General features: G+C 41.1%; 1 protein-coding gene across 3 annotated transcripts in view; it reads right to left on the reverse strand.

Annotated features, from left to right (window-relative positions):
- The window catches only part of FGD4 (FYVE, RhoGEF and PH domain containing 4), a 98,350-nt gene extending 81,967 nt beyond the window's left edge, over positions 1-16,383 (reverse strand). The window contains exon 1 of one of the 3 annotated variants that reach the window (XM_068190857.1): positions 16,119-16,373. In XM_068190857.1, coding sequence (XP_068046958.1) covers positions 16,119-16,356 — 238 coding nt within the window. In that variant the 5' untranslated portion in view covers positions 16,357-16,373. Of the gene's footprint in view, positions 1-2,622; positions 2,745-16,118 lie in introns of those variants that run through there. The other 2 variants (XM_068190859.1, XM_068190861.1) reach the window with 2 other exon arrangements.
- Between the last annotated feature and the right edge of the window lie 1,075 nt (positions 16,384-17,458).

A 17,458-nucleotide genomic window follows, 5' to 3' on the forward strand; every position in this document is an offset into this window, starting at 1 on the left:
TACCAAAAAGAGAACAAATAGAAAAATAAGTCTGAACAGCAGCATTCAATTTTGGTGGTGTTCAGTTTACTCAAAAGCTTGACTTCCTACCCTTTTTACTCTCCCCAGACGTACCAGTGTAAAAGACACAACCTTTCCTATGGCTCTGGCCTGGCTGAAATTGTAACCCTCTATCTTTGAGCACAGAAGTGGTATTTGAAGTCCCACCACACTGAGTTTAGTGCAGAAAATGTAAAAGACTGTGAACACCAGTGCATAAATCATCTACAAAGAAAACCATTGCTAAACAGAGGTCAACAAGTGGTTTCAATATACCACCACATAAAACCCGCTCAGGTTCATGTGGCCATCTTGCAAACATCTTGGCAAAGAAGTTTTAAATGTCCATTGGATTAGGATGGCAATCTAAAACCCACCACCAGCACCAGTGGTCTGCCACTGACCATCCTGCAACTCCTAAGTTGGAGCAGTCCTGACAGGAGTCACTTCCAAAAAGACTTTTCCTTTACAACAGGAATAGGATATTAAGTGTTCATTGTTCCTAACAGTAATTGAGAAATAAAATATTTTCAATAACTGAAGCATTTTTAAAGAACAAAATAAGTCAATCCATATAGGCCAACGCAGGCTTCCAAGTGATAGATTTGGGAATCGCGAACATTGTGAGCCCAGGAGTCAGCAGAATGTTTTACTTTATACAAAGCAGCTCTGAGTACTGTGAGATATCAGGACCTTACCCAGCATGTTTATAGAGTGCTGTAAGAACTTCTGAGAACAGCCTTGATCACTACCAAATCATGTTAATAACCATAAAAAAGCATGACTAATTGAAGAAGCAGAATTTGGGGGGTTGTACATGTTTTTCCCACGCATGGCAACACACCTACACTGAACAAAATTGATTAAAACAATGTACTAACACTTCACAGGAGAATTCCCAAAAGTTCTCCCTTTCATTTACCTTGCTCTAAAAGGAAATAAGTGGTAGCTTTCCCTTTTCATGGGAAAATGAGCAGCTCTCTATCTTTGGTACTTTCTTCTGTAATTGTGGAACTAAATAGCATAGCAGAGACCTCAGTGACACGTTCTTCATCTTAAGCCAGATTTAGAATAGCCTTGAAAGAAATGCCATGCAAAGACTCATTTTCTAATAGAGCCCCCTTTCTCCATCTTTGATCCTCTCAAACTCGCTCTGACAGCTACAATATAGAAGAGGTCACCACCACAAGCTGGCTATTCTGATCACCTCCGAGAAGCTGGCACCCCAGGAAAGATGCAGGAAAACAGTTCATGGGAACAGCACAAAAAAGAGAGTGAACAAAATGGAAATTCAAGGGCAGTGACACGCTTGGCTACTGCATGGCCATGTCATACAGTTAATGGAATTACGTGGCAAGAGGCTTTCCCAGAGAAGTAAATCACTGAAACATTTCTGAGGCTTGTCTGCCAAACACCTCATATTTCATTTATTATCCTTTCACAGCAGCAAATTGTTCACAGACTAAATTTCCCTCATTTGAGCTATGCACAAACCCTTTAGACTAGTCTGTTTAACAAAAATGAAAGTCACATTTTAAAAATAGGGAAATTGTTTTTAAAAGCCCTTATTGGAGCTTGTAAATCCCACCAAAACCCCTTGTAATTGCATACACACATTATGTACCCATACACCTTGCAGTCCCAAGCACCTTCCATTTTTCCTGGACTATTTCCAGCACTTTTTGGAAATGAGGTTATTTATTCTTAAAGAAAGCATGTCCATTATTCCATGGATGAGCAGAGTGGCTGCTGCAGCAGGTCAATAAGGCACTGCAGGAAGGGCAGCGCTGCTCTGCTCCCCTTTCAAAGACAGATCACAAGCACTGCCTTCATTAACAAGTATTGACTACCCTCTCTAATTACTGCATTCTAGACCTCCCATTTTCACTGCCGCACAAACATCAGCTGTCCACAGAAGCCATTTGCTCAGCTTAGATTTAGCTTTTACTGACAATTTCACGTGCTGAAACGGGGCTAGAAACCATTGTTTTATACATAGGCACTTCTGGGTTTCCAAAAACAGTTAAAATACCTAGAAATATACTTACTGATATTAATGCACCAAATTAGATACCTGAATCTGTTGGTTTACCTGTCTAAAGTTAGAAATAAAAATCCAATATTCAGACTTGTAAATTAATGAAGCAGTTTTCAGAAGAGCTCAATCTCAATACCTCAGAAAAACAGGATATTTAGCTGTTATGTATGCATGTAAAATCCTGGCTGCAGAATGAAAAACTCTAAACTTGCTCTCCCAGCTCTCTGATTAACCCCACTGAGTAATACCTTTGCTTTTCTTATGCATAATTTAGAAACAATCAATCCCAATTAACTGCAGGCAGGAATTTAATTCTGAATCACATTGTTGGCAGAATAGAATACTGCTTTTTTATCCCACTCCCCCCCTTTCTTTTTGTCCTTCAGTGTTTCTCAGTAAACAAATCCCTGATTACTTTTTTCACTTAAACATTTGCTGCATTAAATATTTGCCTTAAGGAAAGTTCTATGGAAAATTACGACATGCACACCCTACCCTATTTTTCTGAAGGATTCTTGTCTACATACAGCAATTTATTTACTTACCAGTGAAGACATCTATGAGCATTTGGTAAGAAATTAAGGATTTGCATTTTCTCCTTAGGTCAAACGAGATTCTTTCTACACCCAGCTGACGTTGAGCTATATCCTCAGAGCCACCACCCAAGGTGGCTGCACAACCTATACACTGAAGGGCTCGCTGTCTCTTTCACTTCCTTTTGTGGTTTTCAAGGCCAAAACGAGGGGGAGAGCATTTTTTTTCCACCAGAATATTGCACTCTTCAGGTCTTTTATGAATATGTGAAAATGTTTTTAAAGTGAGAGCTTTATTCTTACTTTTTGCTCTTATTTGTGGGTGCAGAGAAAGATGGCAAGACCCCACACAAGCTCAGAATGCCTCCACTTCATGCCTACTGCTCTCTCTGTGTGCATAACCTCCTCCAGAAAGCAGAAACTTCAGTGAACAGCAGAACTCTACCTAGACAAATGGAAAGCACAGTACTGTGGCAACCAGAGGAATATATTGTTAGACTGCACTTATCATTCCCTGCAGAGCAGTATCATTGCCTGCTGAGCCTTCCCCATCCTTCCCACAGGAACGAGTGAGCTGACATCAAATGAAAGTGGGTTTTTTGTCACCCATACCCAATTCTTGCCAGTTTATCTGTAAAACAAGGCATCCACATCAAAAATACTTACAAGATGGTCATAAACACACTTCACACTTCCAGCTGTTTGGTAGAAGGAAGAAGTAATGTTGGTTTCTTTTTTTTTTTTTTTTTTTTTAAGATCTGGGACACAAAGAATGCTCAGCTTATACCAATTGCTTCTCAGTTTTGCAAGTGCAGTAATAAGCTCATATAAAACAGTTTTGGAATAGCCCTGCAGCTGAAACATTCTGTATTCATTTCACACTGGGTCAGTGTTTTGAAGGATGTCTCTTCACAGCACTGCTCTCAAAGCAATCTCAGTATCAGCAGAGCAGGCCAAAAGCAATAATCTGATAAGTAGTTCCTGTTTCTCTAATTTAATAGTCTGGCGTAAAGACATCCTAAAATATAGAAACATCACCTGCAATCTTCTCCGCCATAGTCCTTTCCAGTGGTTTATACAGAAATACGAAGCTTTAATAATAATTTGTCCAATAAGATAGAGATATCAATCAAATAAAACATAGTAGCTGACTCCTCTTTTTGAAGGGAAATGGAGTTCTCGTCCTTTAAAGTTTCTTTTGCAGAGAAGACAATTCTGAAGGTAAAACTATACTTATCACACAAACTAAGATAAATAGGTCAAAAATATTTTATCAAAGGAAATACTTTCAAAAGCTTGAAGGCTGATGATTTGCTCCTGAGATGAAAAATACATATACAAATGAGAACATTACAAATGAAAACATTATAGATTTGAAAAAATAAGTTGTAAAGAGCCTCAATCCATTCAAAACTGTATTACTTGCTACCCAGGGCTGCTTGAAAATAAAATAAAAATGTACAAAAATTTACTAAATTTGGGACACAGTATTGTACAGGATCCAGCATTTTGGCTTACAATTTGACAAAACAGTCCTAGAAATAATTTGTTTTTATTTAGATGGAAGCACATTTGACAAATATATCTGCTTCACATGTCTGAAAAATTACAGCAAATAACTTGTATATCATTTCTTATGCTGCTCAGTCACAAAGAGGAGGGACAGGGAAGAAAACTGTTGAGACAAATTTTGTCAACCATCAGCAGAGTCACTAAGGGATTCAGAGAGGCATTCAACAAGCCCTTAGAGCAGTTTCTGAAGGTGAAGTGTTAAGTTGCACAGACACAGGGAAAACGAGAAGTGCATTTGCTCTTTCTTTGGGGTTGTTGGTTTTTTTTTTTTTTTTTTTTTTTAAGAGCATCTATTGCCATGGAAGCAGAAAGCAAAATTGAGTTTTAGAAAGGTTTCACTACCCAGCATAAGTAACCACACTGCAGATATGAAAAGCATAGTGTAGGAATTACAGCAAAGCCACTAAAAGGTTAAGGATGTTTTACCTTTTATCCGTTTCCATAGGCAATTCACCCTCAATTCCAAATTTTCTTCACTGATCTCCAGCTCACAAGTAGCCACTCTCAAGGAAAGAGATATGCAGGTAAATTGCTCTGTTTTCATACTAGACTTTGAAATAAGGATAGAAAACTATCATGCTGAGTTATTGCTAATTGTAACCATTTTGCAATTAATCACAGATTAATCTGTGACAGAGAAACCTTTTGAATGAAGTCTGTGGGAAACAAACCTGTGTTCTGTGTGGTCATATTTCTTTCACCTGATCATAAAAAACACCAGGTCTGATTTTAAGTAAATATGCAGCAGACAGGTCAGAAATCCCCTCACCTTTCATATGACATGGCCAATTTACTCAGCACAACCATTTCTATTGAATCCTAGCAATATCGGGGACAGCATATTTGCAAAAAGTTCACTTAAATTAAACCTTAGAAAAACCAAACCTGATTTACTGGCTGTAGATCAGTACTCAAGACTTTCAAAGAGTTCAAAAAAGTTCAGTGTATGAAGAGCCATAAAATCACAGAATGGTTTGGGTTGGAAAGGACCTTAAAGATCATCTAATTCCAACTCGTCACCATGGGCAGGTACAACTTCCACCAGACCAAGTTGCTCAGAGTCCCATCCAACCTGGCCTTGAACACAACTTCTCCAGGAAACCTGTGCCAGTGCCTCACCACCTCATGAGTAAAAAATATGTTCCTAACACATCTAATCAAAATTTCTCCCTTTTTTAGTTCAAAACTGCTCCCCTTGTCCTATCACTATCAGTTTGTGTATTAAATTCTCTTCCATGAGCTGTAAGTCAGCTGGAAGTTTTGTTAAAAACTATGCTGGAGTGAGGAGCTCCATCTGAAGAGATATACAAAAGAAGATAGAGGAAACCATATATTAATAATGCTGTTATCACCTTTCCTTTTTTTTTTCCTGAATATGAAAAGCTCAGAACCTCTAAGGAGTTTAATATTATACCCCTAAACACTGCTAAATCAACCACTGTCTGTAGCCTGAGCCAGTCCAAGAAGGAAAACCAGACCAGCTTTGCTGAGCCACAGCCAGCTGGAAATCCAGCAGTAGCCCCTGCTGCTCGAGCACAGCTCTGCCACAGCTCCAGCCCAAGGGATGGCAGCAGGATGGAGAACTCTGGTAGTCCAACCTCTAAATCCTGCCATCCCCACTGCTGCATGTTCACAGCTGCTGTGGTGCAGCCTTCCCTCCCTGGTTCCAGCACAGAAGCAATTTATTATGCTTTTCTTAGTAAAGGCATCAGTGAGATGCCTTGAGGGAAATAAGATTTTAAATTCAATTAAAAAAAACACTGCATTTACTTTGCCTGCCTGTTTTGACCCTAATAAAAGCAGGATCCCTATTTAAGTCTGTGTACAAACATGGAGTTCAATATTCATGTGTCAAGACTTGCCTACCTGTTGTTTTATTGATATTTGTCAATAAAGAGCAATATGCAGCTGCTCATATCTTAACTTTACATAGCTTTCATGTACTAAGACTGAATTTCCATACTTTCAACACAGGGCACAATTCTGTGGGTAAAGCAACACAGGTAATGTTTTCAAAGATACTGAAGTAGAATAAAGTTATTAAATAGAAATTACCTTACTAACTTTATATTAGAATTACCTTAACAGAAGTAGAATAAAAATCTGGTTTAGATTTCAAAACTCAGATTCTTGTCATAGATATAATGTTGTTACAGTTACCTTCCTTTTAATCTCTTAGGAGCTGAAAAACACAGGTGTGCTTTTATCTTATTTTTTAAATTCAAATGCTTGAATTAGAATTGATAGAAAGAATTCACACCTGCTTCCTTTTTAATATCAAATAAATGAATCAGAGAAGATATGCAGTCATTCCCTACAATCCACTAATCAGGAAACAAACATTATGCATTTTTTCAGAAAGTTATTTTGCCTGTATATTCCTAAATGTATAAGCTAAATCCTAATTAGGGAACCAATACTAGAATAGTATTTAAAAATAACAAACAAAAAAAATCCACCCCACAAACCCAAAATTCCACACTGCCAAGTTAATAAGTAGAAAAGAGTAAAGGAGTTGATTTTCTACACTCACTAAATAATTACTTACATGATCATAATTTAAACCACAGATTGTTCAAAGTTATAGCATCCACACATAGGAAAAAAAAAGGATAGAGGGAGAAGCATACATTCCACACAAAATTTGGTTCTGTATTTGCACATATGTCATTCAAAAGGTTGTGGTAAAAATGGAGGTTCTTCTCCATGATCAGAGTTTCATTATCTAGCTTTATGTGGCTTGCTAGCAGACACTGTTCAGTTTTCATTGTTTCATTTCACTGTTCAGCAGTTCAGAAGTTTTCGAGTTTAACATGCTTACTAATTATCAGAATTCTCCTTCCTTCTTTCAATGCATGCCCATGCACCAAGAAAAAAGAATAAAGAAAAAAAAATCCTTAGGAATAGGGTCCTTTCAGCACCATGCAGTCCTCTCCATAGTTACGGAATAGCTCCTGCTTTTCTAATCCCTTGTACACTATACCTGAAAAAAACTCATCAGAAAGATGATCCTGCTTCTATACCCTGTGCCATAGCAAATACTGTATTTTAACTCCAAACAACCTGCTCTTCCACAGATAGCAAAACAACCAAAAAAAAAAAAAAATCCAACTACAGGATTTAGGATCCCCCAGCTCTGCGTACTTGAGTTCCCAGTTCTGCTAGCCTTACCCTACATTTAGTGTTGCCTGCCAGCTCACTGACTATAATAAGCATGTAGTCCTTGTCAGTCATAGGAAGGATAATATATTCTCACTTCTTATATTTAAAAAGCGTTTTTCCTTCCTGAAACTGAAGCTAACATTTGACAGCAAGCAGCTACTTTGTTTGACTTCTGAAAGAGGAAGAGTACTTGGAGAAATTCCTCCATTTCCATCCCAAACTATAGATTCAGGGGCACAAAGAACCACCTGAGAATGAATGTATGGGGAGCAGAGAGGGGCAGGAGTGGTTCTTTTCTTCCATAAGTACTTTTGTACAAGCAAAAGTGCTCAGCGGAGCACTGTGGAAAATTATGACTGCTAAATATATGCACTCTCATGGTGTCCACAGAGAACAATTCATCTACTTCTGCTCAGGTTTCTAATCTCCTTCCCTGCAGTGAGAGGAAGGAAAGAGAGAAAGATTTTTTTTTTTCCTGTTAAGACAGCAATGGTGTGAGCAATAGCACTGTACACCACAGGGCAGCAGACAGAATGGAATTCTTTTTCCTGCAGAAAACTCTCTCCAAAAAACACTGACACAGAATTTTGTAATTTTTTTTCCTGATCTATCAATTACCTCCACCTCTAGGCAAAAGGAAACAATGCGAAAGGCTGGTGCTGCAAAGGAGCACTTGTGACACTTTATGGGTGTCAGCACAGTAACTGGAGTTTTCGCTTGCATTGCTCTAGAGTCACCTCTCTGCAAGTGAGGGTTTGGATTCTGTAACTTCGCCATATTTGAGTATTCCTAATATCACGTCTAAACAAATGAACTGGAATAGTTATAAACTGGAGCTGCTCCCCATTGCAGGTACTTCAGCAGCATTACCAACCCACATTTGTAGACACCAGTCATTTTCTCTGTGTCCACTTTTAAATCTCTTTGTTATTTGAAAGGACTACATTAATATTTTCCCAGAAAACCATAGTGAAAATAATGAGGTTTTAGAGAAGAAGAGTCTGAAATATCTGGACCAAAGTAGTTTTAGAAGACTGTGAAGGCTTTCTGATGTCTCCTATACCAGAACCCTGGTCCATTGTCATATTCTGCGTGCTATTTCAGATAAATGCTGGTCACAGCTGCCTTGACCCCAGCAGAACACAAGCAATCAATAAAGGGCTTGGCAGATGCCTTTAATCAACAACTGTTTAGCCCTGTTGGGAAAAAAAGTAATGTGACAGTTTGAGATGCACACAACACCGCTAAAACACTCCTGTTTTCTAAATGATGTAAGCCTTTGAATCATAAGACATGCACAGTGAAACTACTTGATCCCTTTTTCATTTAGAACCTACCACTGTCCTATCTCAACATTTTCTGTAAGGTACAAGAGGCACAAAATTCAATTAAGATTCATTTTAATCAGGATCCAGTCCCATCCAAGGCCTAAATGGCACTTGGGACCTAGCAAAGAGGGCACAATATTCACAGTGATAAGGTACATGATATATACCACGTTAAAACACCCCGATATTACTCAGGTTTTAAAATGGTAAGCCTACTTTTCTCCAGCAGCTCAACTGCATTTGGTGACAACAGCCCCAAAAATCTCATAAAAAACTAGTGATCTTTACAGTTGGCATTGGCCACCTGGGAAAAGCAACCATAATAGTGTCAAAAGGTAACAGTTTTTAAAACCAGGAAGTAATCATTCTCCACAGTTATGATGAACAGACACTTGTTTGTTTGAACTCCATGAAAATCCTTTGAAGAGGTAACTCGCTTGGGTTTTGAAGTTCCTTTAAATTCCTTATTAGCACACACAATGTTAATACTGTTCTCATTTCCATGAACAAAAAGCTTTTCATATGTCCCATGCACAAGCAGCCCTTATACAGAAAATAAATAAAATGAACAGTTAAAGGGGTAATTCTGCACACTGAAGTTGAAGAACAAGGGCAGCCCACACCAGCACGAGCCAGGTCTCCTGCTGGCTATCCACAGCAGTTGGATATTTCTCTCACCCTTGACTGCATGACAGGAATGTTGCTCTAAGGACACCCTCTATGCTTGATCCAGCCCAGGGAAAGGAGGTAGGGGAGTTTAGAAGCATGTGCACAACCCACCTCTTGGGCTGTTTTGTTTTGACCCCTCCACAAACACAAAAGCTGGCAGGCAATTACCCCCTGCTGCCTCACCTACCTTGGCAGGCTTAAAGAGCACCTTAACAGCCAGCTCAGGCACCTGCCTGCCCTTGACTTGCAGGTCTGGTGAGCCTGTTTGCCCCCTGGATCAGTTATAGATTAATAAATTATGAAGAACACTGTTTCCTGCATTATCATGCATAACTCAAGAGCACAAGGAGGTAATTACAGAGCAACAGTCTGCTCAGATTACCAGAACGTGGTCAGCTTAAACTGCTGCACTACAACCACTCTGCTTCCTAAAATGAACGATGATTTTTAGTAGTAGATTGATGCAACTTGCTCTCAAGTTTAAAGTACATCCTAACAAAATTCACATTGATCTATATTTAGAATTAAAATAAACCAAAACACAAATGCTGAATTTTATGCACTGATAGCAATTCTGATTTTATTGTACATACCACAAAAAAGCGGGTGTTTTGCAAAGCCTTCCCTAGAACCACATTTTCACACAAAAATTTCCAAGCTTTCGTTATAAAGACATAAAAGCCCTCTTTTAAAGTTTCGAGAATTAAGAATTTTAAGGCTTTTGAAAGCCATCCCCAGGTGCCTCATCTCACATTACTTTCTTGAATGCTCTAGTACCACTAAACCTTAGGAGAATAATTGAAGTACAAAAGGATTCTACCCTCGCAGATGAAATGCAACCACTTAATAAGGAGAGTTAGTGTCAGACTAAATAAATAGGAAAGCACAGTATGTTTGTATTAAGACAGGGACGTTTTAGCAAGAGCCAGTTGAAGAAAAGGCTGATAGCAGTATAATTGCATAAAACTGAGAAAAAATTCAATTCTATCAAAAACAATTGACTTTTTCTGTATCAGTGACTTTGCTTTCATTCTTAACTCACCATTTCTGAAGAGAGACCTAATCAGCCAGTAAGTTTAATTTCCTGACTCAGTTACTGATGTTAATATAAATAATGCATATATACTAGTATTTAATTAAGGAAGTGAAGTATCACAGACAAGATAGTGAATGATGGTAAGTGATGGCAAAGAGGAAAAACATTCTAATAATTCACTGCAACAAGTTGTCATCAAGCCCTTGTGACACAAGACAAAATATTTAAAAAGCAATCAGTCTTCAAATATTATTTGCTTTAAAAATTTTGCAGTTCAGGGAATTTGCAGAGTTTAGAGTTTTTTAAGTCTGCTGTAGACCCTAACTTCGATTTTTGATTTAGAATACCTGTTTCATGGTAGAAGAGAAACTAGGAGCCTGTTCTCCTGCGAGCTGGCAATACTACAGCATTCAAAAAAGTCACATGGCATATGACAGACTCCTGAGATTAAGCAACCAAATGTCTCAGCCTAGTAGGAAGATGAAGCCTTAAGTAAATAAATAAAAAATCATCCTATCCCAACTTTCTAGCTGGAGCTTAAAGGCTGGGCAGTCCCCAAAAGGAACAGCAACTGATCAGATCTGGATGCTCAGCCAGAAGCAGAGGCAGTGCAGGGAGCTCTGCACTCTCCCCTAGCTCTTCCACCTTGAGAAGACACCAGGAATGGGCAGGGGGATCTGGCCTCAAGTTTTCCAGGTTGAGGCCTCTCATGCTTCACAGAAACAGACGACACACCGAAGATGCAGTTAGAAACCTCTCTGTTGACTTCTGCTTCTCAAGCGCCACAAAGTCCCCAACGGCGACCAGCAGAGCCAAAAGCATGGCATAGAAACATCACATGCTCAGCTAATAACAAGCCAAACCCTTAAAAAGGCCAGAAGACATTCAGCCACTCAACCAGTGACTTTTTAATCATTGTTCACCATTGTCTCTCTCCCAGCCTTACCTAAGTCTGGCCACACCAGCATGTATGTGGGAAGGAAAGTGCCTGCAGCTACCCATGAGGGGAAGGGTAGCTTAGAGGGGAAACACCTCTAAGCTACATTATCACCTGTGCTGCAAGACATTTGTTCAGAAGTCATTTACAGATCACAGAATTTCCCATGTCACACTAGAGTTCCACCACATTTTTCCTTCTTTCCAGGCTATTTAACTTGTTTCACATTAACATCTGACATACTTAGCATTAATACTTATAATGAATGCTATTTCATTGCTCTGTCCTACCTTCCACTCAGTGTCTTTTGCCTCTAATTTTAACACGTTATGCTCCATTTTACTGAGTTTCGGTGCAATCAGAAGTGTCAAATTGCTCTGAAACTCATTAGAAATACATTTCTTTACATGCCTAGCTTTGCAGACTTCTGTAGCAGTAATTTTCCTTCTCTCCTGTTTTTACTCAATTCTCCATATATTCTGATATCACCTTACTGCTGTGTATCTGCACCCTGGGACCACATCTGATTTCTACATGGCTTGCCAACATTTCAACAGAGTCCCATCCTCCCTTCCCTACACTTACTTCAAAAGTCTTTTCTGCTAAAGGCTTATCTCTGTTAAAATGCTATTTCCAAGGCAGCTAGGTGAAGAAACCATTAAAAATTCCTCTTTCAGTTTCCTCCTTTATGCTCAGGTTATTTACACAACCTGGTGCTCTGGGGATACACTCCCTAAGCAGCATTCTCTCTCCCTTTGTCAGGAGTACACGAGTTTGTTGACAATGGCGTGAATATATTGAGCTGTCCTCTGCTATGCTTTTGATTAAAATTTTTTGACCATCAATAGCTGGAGGCAAAGTTTATTCACAGATTTAACACAGATGAAAAGGATCATTCTGATCATCTGAGTGTAAATATTCATCCCAGATCGCCTTATATTTAGGACAGCTAATATACACAGCATCCCATTCTGGAACAGAAAGCCATTTTTTCCTCTCATAGAAACAGAGTTTCAGCTACAAAATTCACAATCAGTAATTTGATTAAAATATTGAATTGACAGAAATGTTTTGAAGAAAATCTGCCCAGTATTAAGAGAACTAGAGGAAAAAGTGCCTCATTTTAAAATTTCCTTGCTTCATATTTTTCCTTTCCCTCTGACAAATCCTTCATCATGGGAAGACAATCTATCAAATGCATAACACTACTTTAAGACACAACAGTGCAAAACACAGCAGTTGAAGGGCTTTATCACAGATCTCACTGTACCCAAGACATACTGACAAACACTGCCAAATACTGCCCAGTTATAAACAGGATTTTTACTGGAATGCTGGGAGATGAGATAGTCTCTCACTGGGACTTAAGAAGTGGGGGAAAAGTCTGATAACTGCAGTTTCAAGCAGCACGGGTGTTGACAGAAAAAGGAACAAAATAATAGCCAAGGGCAAATCACTGGTTTGGTGTTTTTTTTTTTGTTGTTTTTTTTTTTTTTTTTTTTTTTTTTTTGTTATTAACAGCTTCCTTTGTCAATATTTGATTTTACTTTTTACCTAAAGGCAATACATTCCCTGAACAAGCTCTCCTCTTCCAATCCAGAAATCCCCCAAGCACATTTATTAATTTATCTACAAAAGAAACCAGCTTTACGATCCTGTACAACAAAATAATTTGTACTGGGTGTGCAAATTATTACTTTCCAAGTTTCAGCAATGCCTAGAAGCATTTCAGCAATGGTACTTACCAGAACCTCAGTGATTTTGGCCTGTCAGGCTATATTGAAAAGAAGCTTCTAAAGAAAGGAACAGGCAAGTTTCAGCAAACCCATGTCAATTGCAACTCTCCTTTGAAATATTTTGTGTATTGTCACTTGAAAATCAGTGAGTGAATACAATTTTTAATTTATTTCAGGAAATCAGCATTCAGATCACCAGGAAGTCAATATTACAGGGCAAACAAGAATTATTGGGAAAAGTAGATGTTGTCAGACAAGAGTTAAATAGAAACATCAAACCAACTCAACATATATATAGACATGACTGGATAGTGTATGAACTAAACAGTACACTCTTACTGGCTTTAAGGGGATAATTTTGATCCTAAATGTTTGGAGGAGAAGTGGGAAAAGAAATGGTAAAAGCAAAGTTCCATTTCTTGGCCCTTCCCCACCTTTGCTTCAATAAGAGGCCCAGGTGATTAATTTGGCCCACAGAAACAGGAAGCTCTCTAATGAGAGGAAAATGTATTTTCATGCAAGTTCTGCATAAAGCATTTTGTTATGCTTTACTTTCCCTCATTTTTGAAGAGAGAGGAATGTTTGGAAGCAGTTTCCTCATATTCACCTTCCTCTCTCAACATTTTAAAGTATCAACTCCTTGATAAAACTCAATTTTAGAAAACTGTCAAAAAGGCTCAAATCCCCAGGAAGGCTTGTAAAGCAGCTATTTTTCTTTGTCAGTGGTCTCTAATGTACCTAGAGATACAAATCACTGCTAAGGTTAGCCCTAATGATTGTATAGGTTTTCCCTGAACACACTGTATAACAAATTTTCAATCACTGTAAACCAGTCAAAAAAATGCAGTGGGTTATACAAAGCCAGGAACAAGAAGAATCAAAATCCAGTGTTCATTACTGTATTTTCAAAGGTAAAACAACAACAATGAGAAACTGACAGGCAGGGCACAATTATCCTTCTAGCATTTAAAAAATAAACAACAAAGACATTTTTCAAAGACTAGAGCAGCATGCTATTAGAGTCTCATTGAGTTATCTCCTACTGCAAGGTGGAAACCCAAAAGATTACTGAAGCTTCTATAACATAATCCCATCTTTTCATACCCATTTACAGGCAGAGCTACAACAGCAGCATCAGGGAACTATTTTTTTTTTCTGTCTCTGTTAGAAGACACCTTGCTGCAGTGAATGCTGTCCTGAATGCAAATTACATCAGCTCCCCACGAGGCACTCTGCAATGTCTGAGACTGCCAACAGACAGCACAGAGCCAGCAGATGTACATTGAGTCAGTGGTCAGAGGAAAACTTTCTAGAAAGGGCGAAAATTTGCACTGCAGTGCGCAAAGCCAGGGAAGCGGTGCAAGATTCGAATGTCACAGAAGTTAATCTAGTTTATGTGCAGCAAGGCCAGAGGTGACTGTGCTGATGACAGGAGTAAGCTATTTCTTGCTATGAAAGTGAGTTACTGCGTCCCTGTATTCTGAGTGATGGCTTCACGCCTTGATTAAGTCGGCTAGGTGGAGATAGAAGCTCCTAGGACAGCTGGATCCTCTGCAGAATCCAAGTGGTGCCACACTCACACCTTGCAGAGCTCTTGGCTTGTGAAAGTGCTGAACAAGCAAGCTGTGAAACACCTGTTTCTTGGTGGGAGGCTAATTTTGAGTTAACATGCACACACACTTTTGAAGTAAAAATTCACTCAAGTCACACAAACTCTGAATTCTAATTCAGCAGGAGAAAAAAAAATACACCAAATCCACAACAGTTATTCCCTTCAAAAAGAGATTGTTAATCATGTTACTCCACACAACGCCCTTCTCTAAACTATCTCCAGATACCTGGTTTGGCATTTTCCATCAATTTCAAAGTATCTCTGAAGATTCAAGTACTCTTTTTTCTAAGCTTTTAAATTAGTGTCAATTTCTAATGAGAGAGAAATTTTGCTTTGTCCTGTAGGCAGTTAAACACACCAAGCTTTTTCAAACTCACAGGCTAATAAAATAATTGCCACTTTGCACATGACAATGAAGGTGAATTCCTCTTTCTCAATGTAAACGAACACATAAAGCCTTGAGGAAAAAAATCCCACCACCAATAAAAAAATTGTGGTTTCATGCGCAAATTCAAAAACACATTAAAGCCAAAATAAAGGATCCTGCGAACAGCGTTGTGGTAGTCTGTTCTTCTCTGTGCATATTCATTGTTAAATTAAGCAGGCCTCTTGCCCAGGAAGTCATGGAATTGACTGTCCCCAAGCAAAATACCCCATCCTAGTATTTGACATGTCATAATTCCCAACATCATACCAATCATATGGCAGAGATTGCAAGCTTTATTTCACCCACTTTTCCCCTACACACCCATAAAACACCCAAGATGCCGTGACACCACAAACATGCGGCCAGCACATCGCACTTGCTGTCATATCACAGAGTTCAAACCTAGAAATGTGTGTCTGCGTGACAAAGGACAACTTTCTGAAGTTCAGATTTTACGACAGTACTTCTTCAGGGTGGCCAAGGCACCCCAGGTAGCCAGCCTGACTGTGCCTTTCAACATCATGCAGCTGCTTTCTGAAGTGTAACGTGTCAAACAAGTCTAGCACAGGTTGTTGCTGAAGGGGGAAAAGAGGGAGGCACTAGGGAGGGGCAGGTGCAAGACATGGTCTGTGAGAGGGGGAACACTGCTTCCCTGCCGTCCTAAGAGCTGCTAGTACAAAACTCTTAGATATAAAAACATATGGAATAATGTTCTAATACATAACAATGTAACAAACGTGGTTATGAATAGAAATAACAACTTGAGTACATTTCGTGCTGAAAGCATGAGCTCCGAAGGCGCGGGGGGCTTTCTCCTGATGAGCCCCCGAATTCACCCCTGCAAGCAGCGGTCCCGCAGCCGCCCCGGCCACAAGCGCCGCACGGCAGAAGCTGATAGGAGAAGCTCCCCGCCTTTGGCAGGTGAACAGCACCTTCTGTTCGTGCCCGCCAGGCGCAGGAAGCCCACGGGAGACCCCGGAACCACCCCGCGGACAGAGCGACGCTCGCCCGGCGGCGCTGCCCCGTTACCTGCGGGCGTGCTCCGGGCGGGGGCTCCCGCGGGGCCGGTGGGCGCCGCTCCGCCGGCACCTGCAGCGGCGCTGGATTTCCTGCGGATCGCCACCCTCCTGAAGTGCGCGCCCTCGGCTCCGCTCGTCCTCGGGGCGGCGGAGAAACGGAGAAAGGCGGACTGGGGGAGAGGCCGGGGGGTCCGCAGGGCCCCCCGCACTGCCCCGAGGGCAGCGCCTCCCTCGCCGCCCGCCTGCATCGCTTGGCCGTCACCTGCCGCCGCTCCCCTCCCCTCCCCTCCCCGCCCTTCCCCGGCCGGCACCTGGCCGGGCACCGCCTCCCGCAGCCCTGCCCTCGCTACCTGCCCAGCGGCCGCCGGCCCCGGGCGAGGTTCCCCGCCTGCATGGCGAGCCACGGCGAGTCACAGCCCGCCGCGCCCGGCCCGTCCCGGGGATGCGCGGTGACTTTATCCGAGCCGGGTGCCCCCGGCGCAAGTTCCCCCCGCGGGCACCGCACCCGCCGTGCTTCCTCCCGGGGCCTCGCCGGGAGACCCCAGCCCCGTTCCCGTTCCTGCGGGCGAGCCGCCTGGGCCGGCCGCGCTCTGCCCCCGCTCACCTCCGCAATGCCTGCCCTGCGAGGGGCAGCTCCTGGCAGACACTGCACCTGACATCACTGTTCATCAAATGAGCTGCCTCTAGCCCAATCCCCCGTGTCCGACGAGGACATTCTCAAAGGCATCTCGGAGTCCCAGCACTTAAAAGTGAGTTTTGATGCCAGGGATGGAGCAGCAATTCTTTCATCAATAATAATCCCATCCAGGCCAAAGCTCTTGCCTCTTTGCCAAAGTCTCTAAATTTTCATCAATGTGAAAGGCAATCAGCAGGCTATGCTGCTTTGAGATTACAATCACGTCTACAGCAACAGTGTCTGAAAACACCTGTTTACCTGGTTAACCAAAACACAATGTTCAGAGGAAGAACATCTCCACCTGTGCCATTGTGAGAGCAAGCCTGTTAAGAGCTTTGAAGTCTGTCATGGAGCTTGATGTGGTGCAGTCTGGGGCAAACCAGTTGAGAAACGGTGCTCCCGCTACACAGGGATTTCCTCACCTTTGGAAACCCAGGGTTTTACGGCTTCCCTAAAGGTGGTCTCCTGTTTTGGAGCATGCTGCCTCATTTGCCATAAGCTGTAGCTGGAGGATTTCCTCACAAAAGAGGAGTGCAGTCAGCCACACTCCAGGGATGGTATCCCTTTAGCAGCTGTCCAACACAACCTTTAGTTGCCAGGAAACCATGAATTGCTGGGCCTTGAGAGAATATTTTGGGGAAGTACCCCTCTGTACTTACCCTGCTCTTACATCT

This window comes from Anomalospiza imberbis, chromosome 5, assembly GCF_031753505.1.
Source record: "Anomalospiza imberbis isolate Cuckoo-Finch-1a 21T00152 chromosome 5, ASM3175350v1, whole genome shotgun sequence".
Classification (NCBI taxonomy): domain Eukaryota; kingdom Metazoa; phylum Chordata; class Aves; order Passeriformes; family Viduidae; genus Anomalospiza; species Anomalospiza imberbis.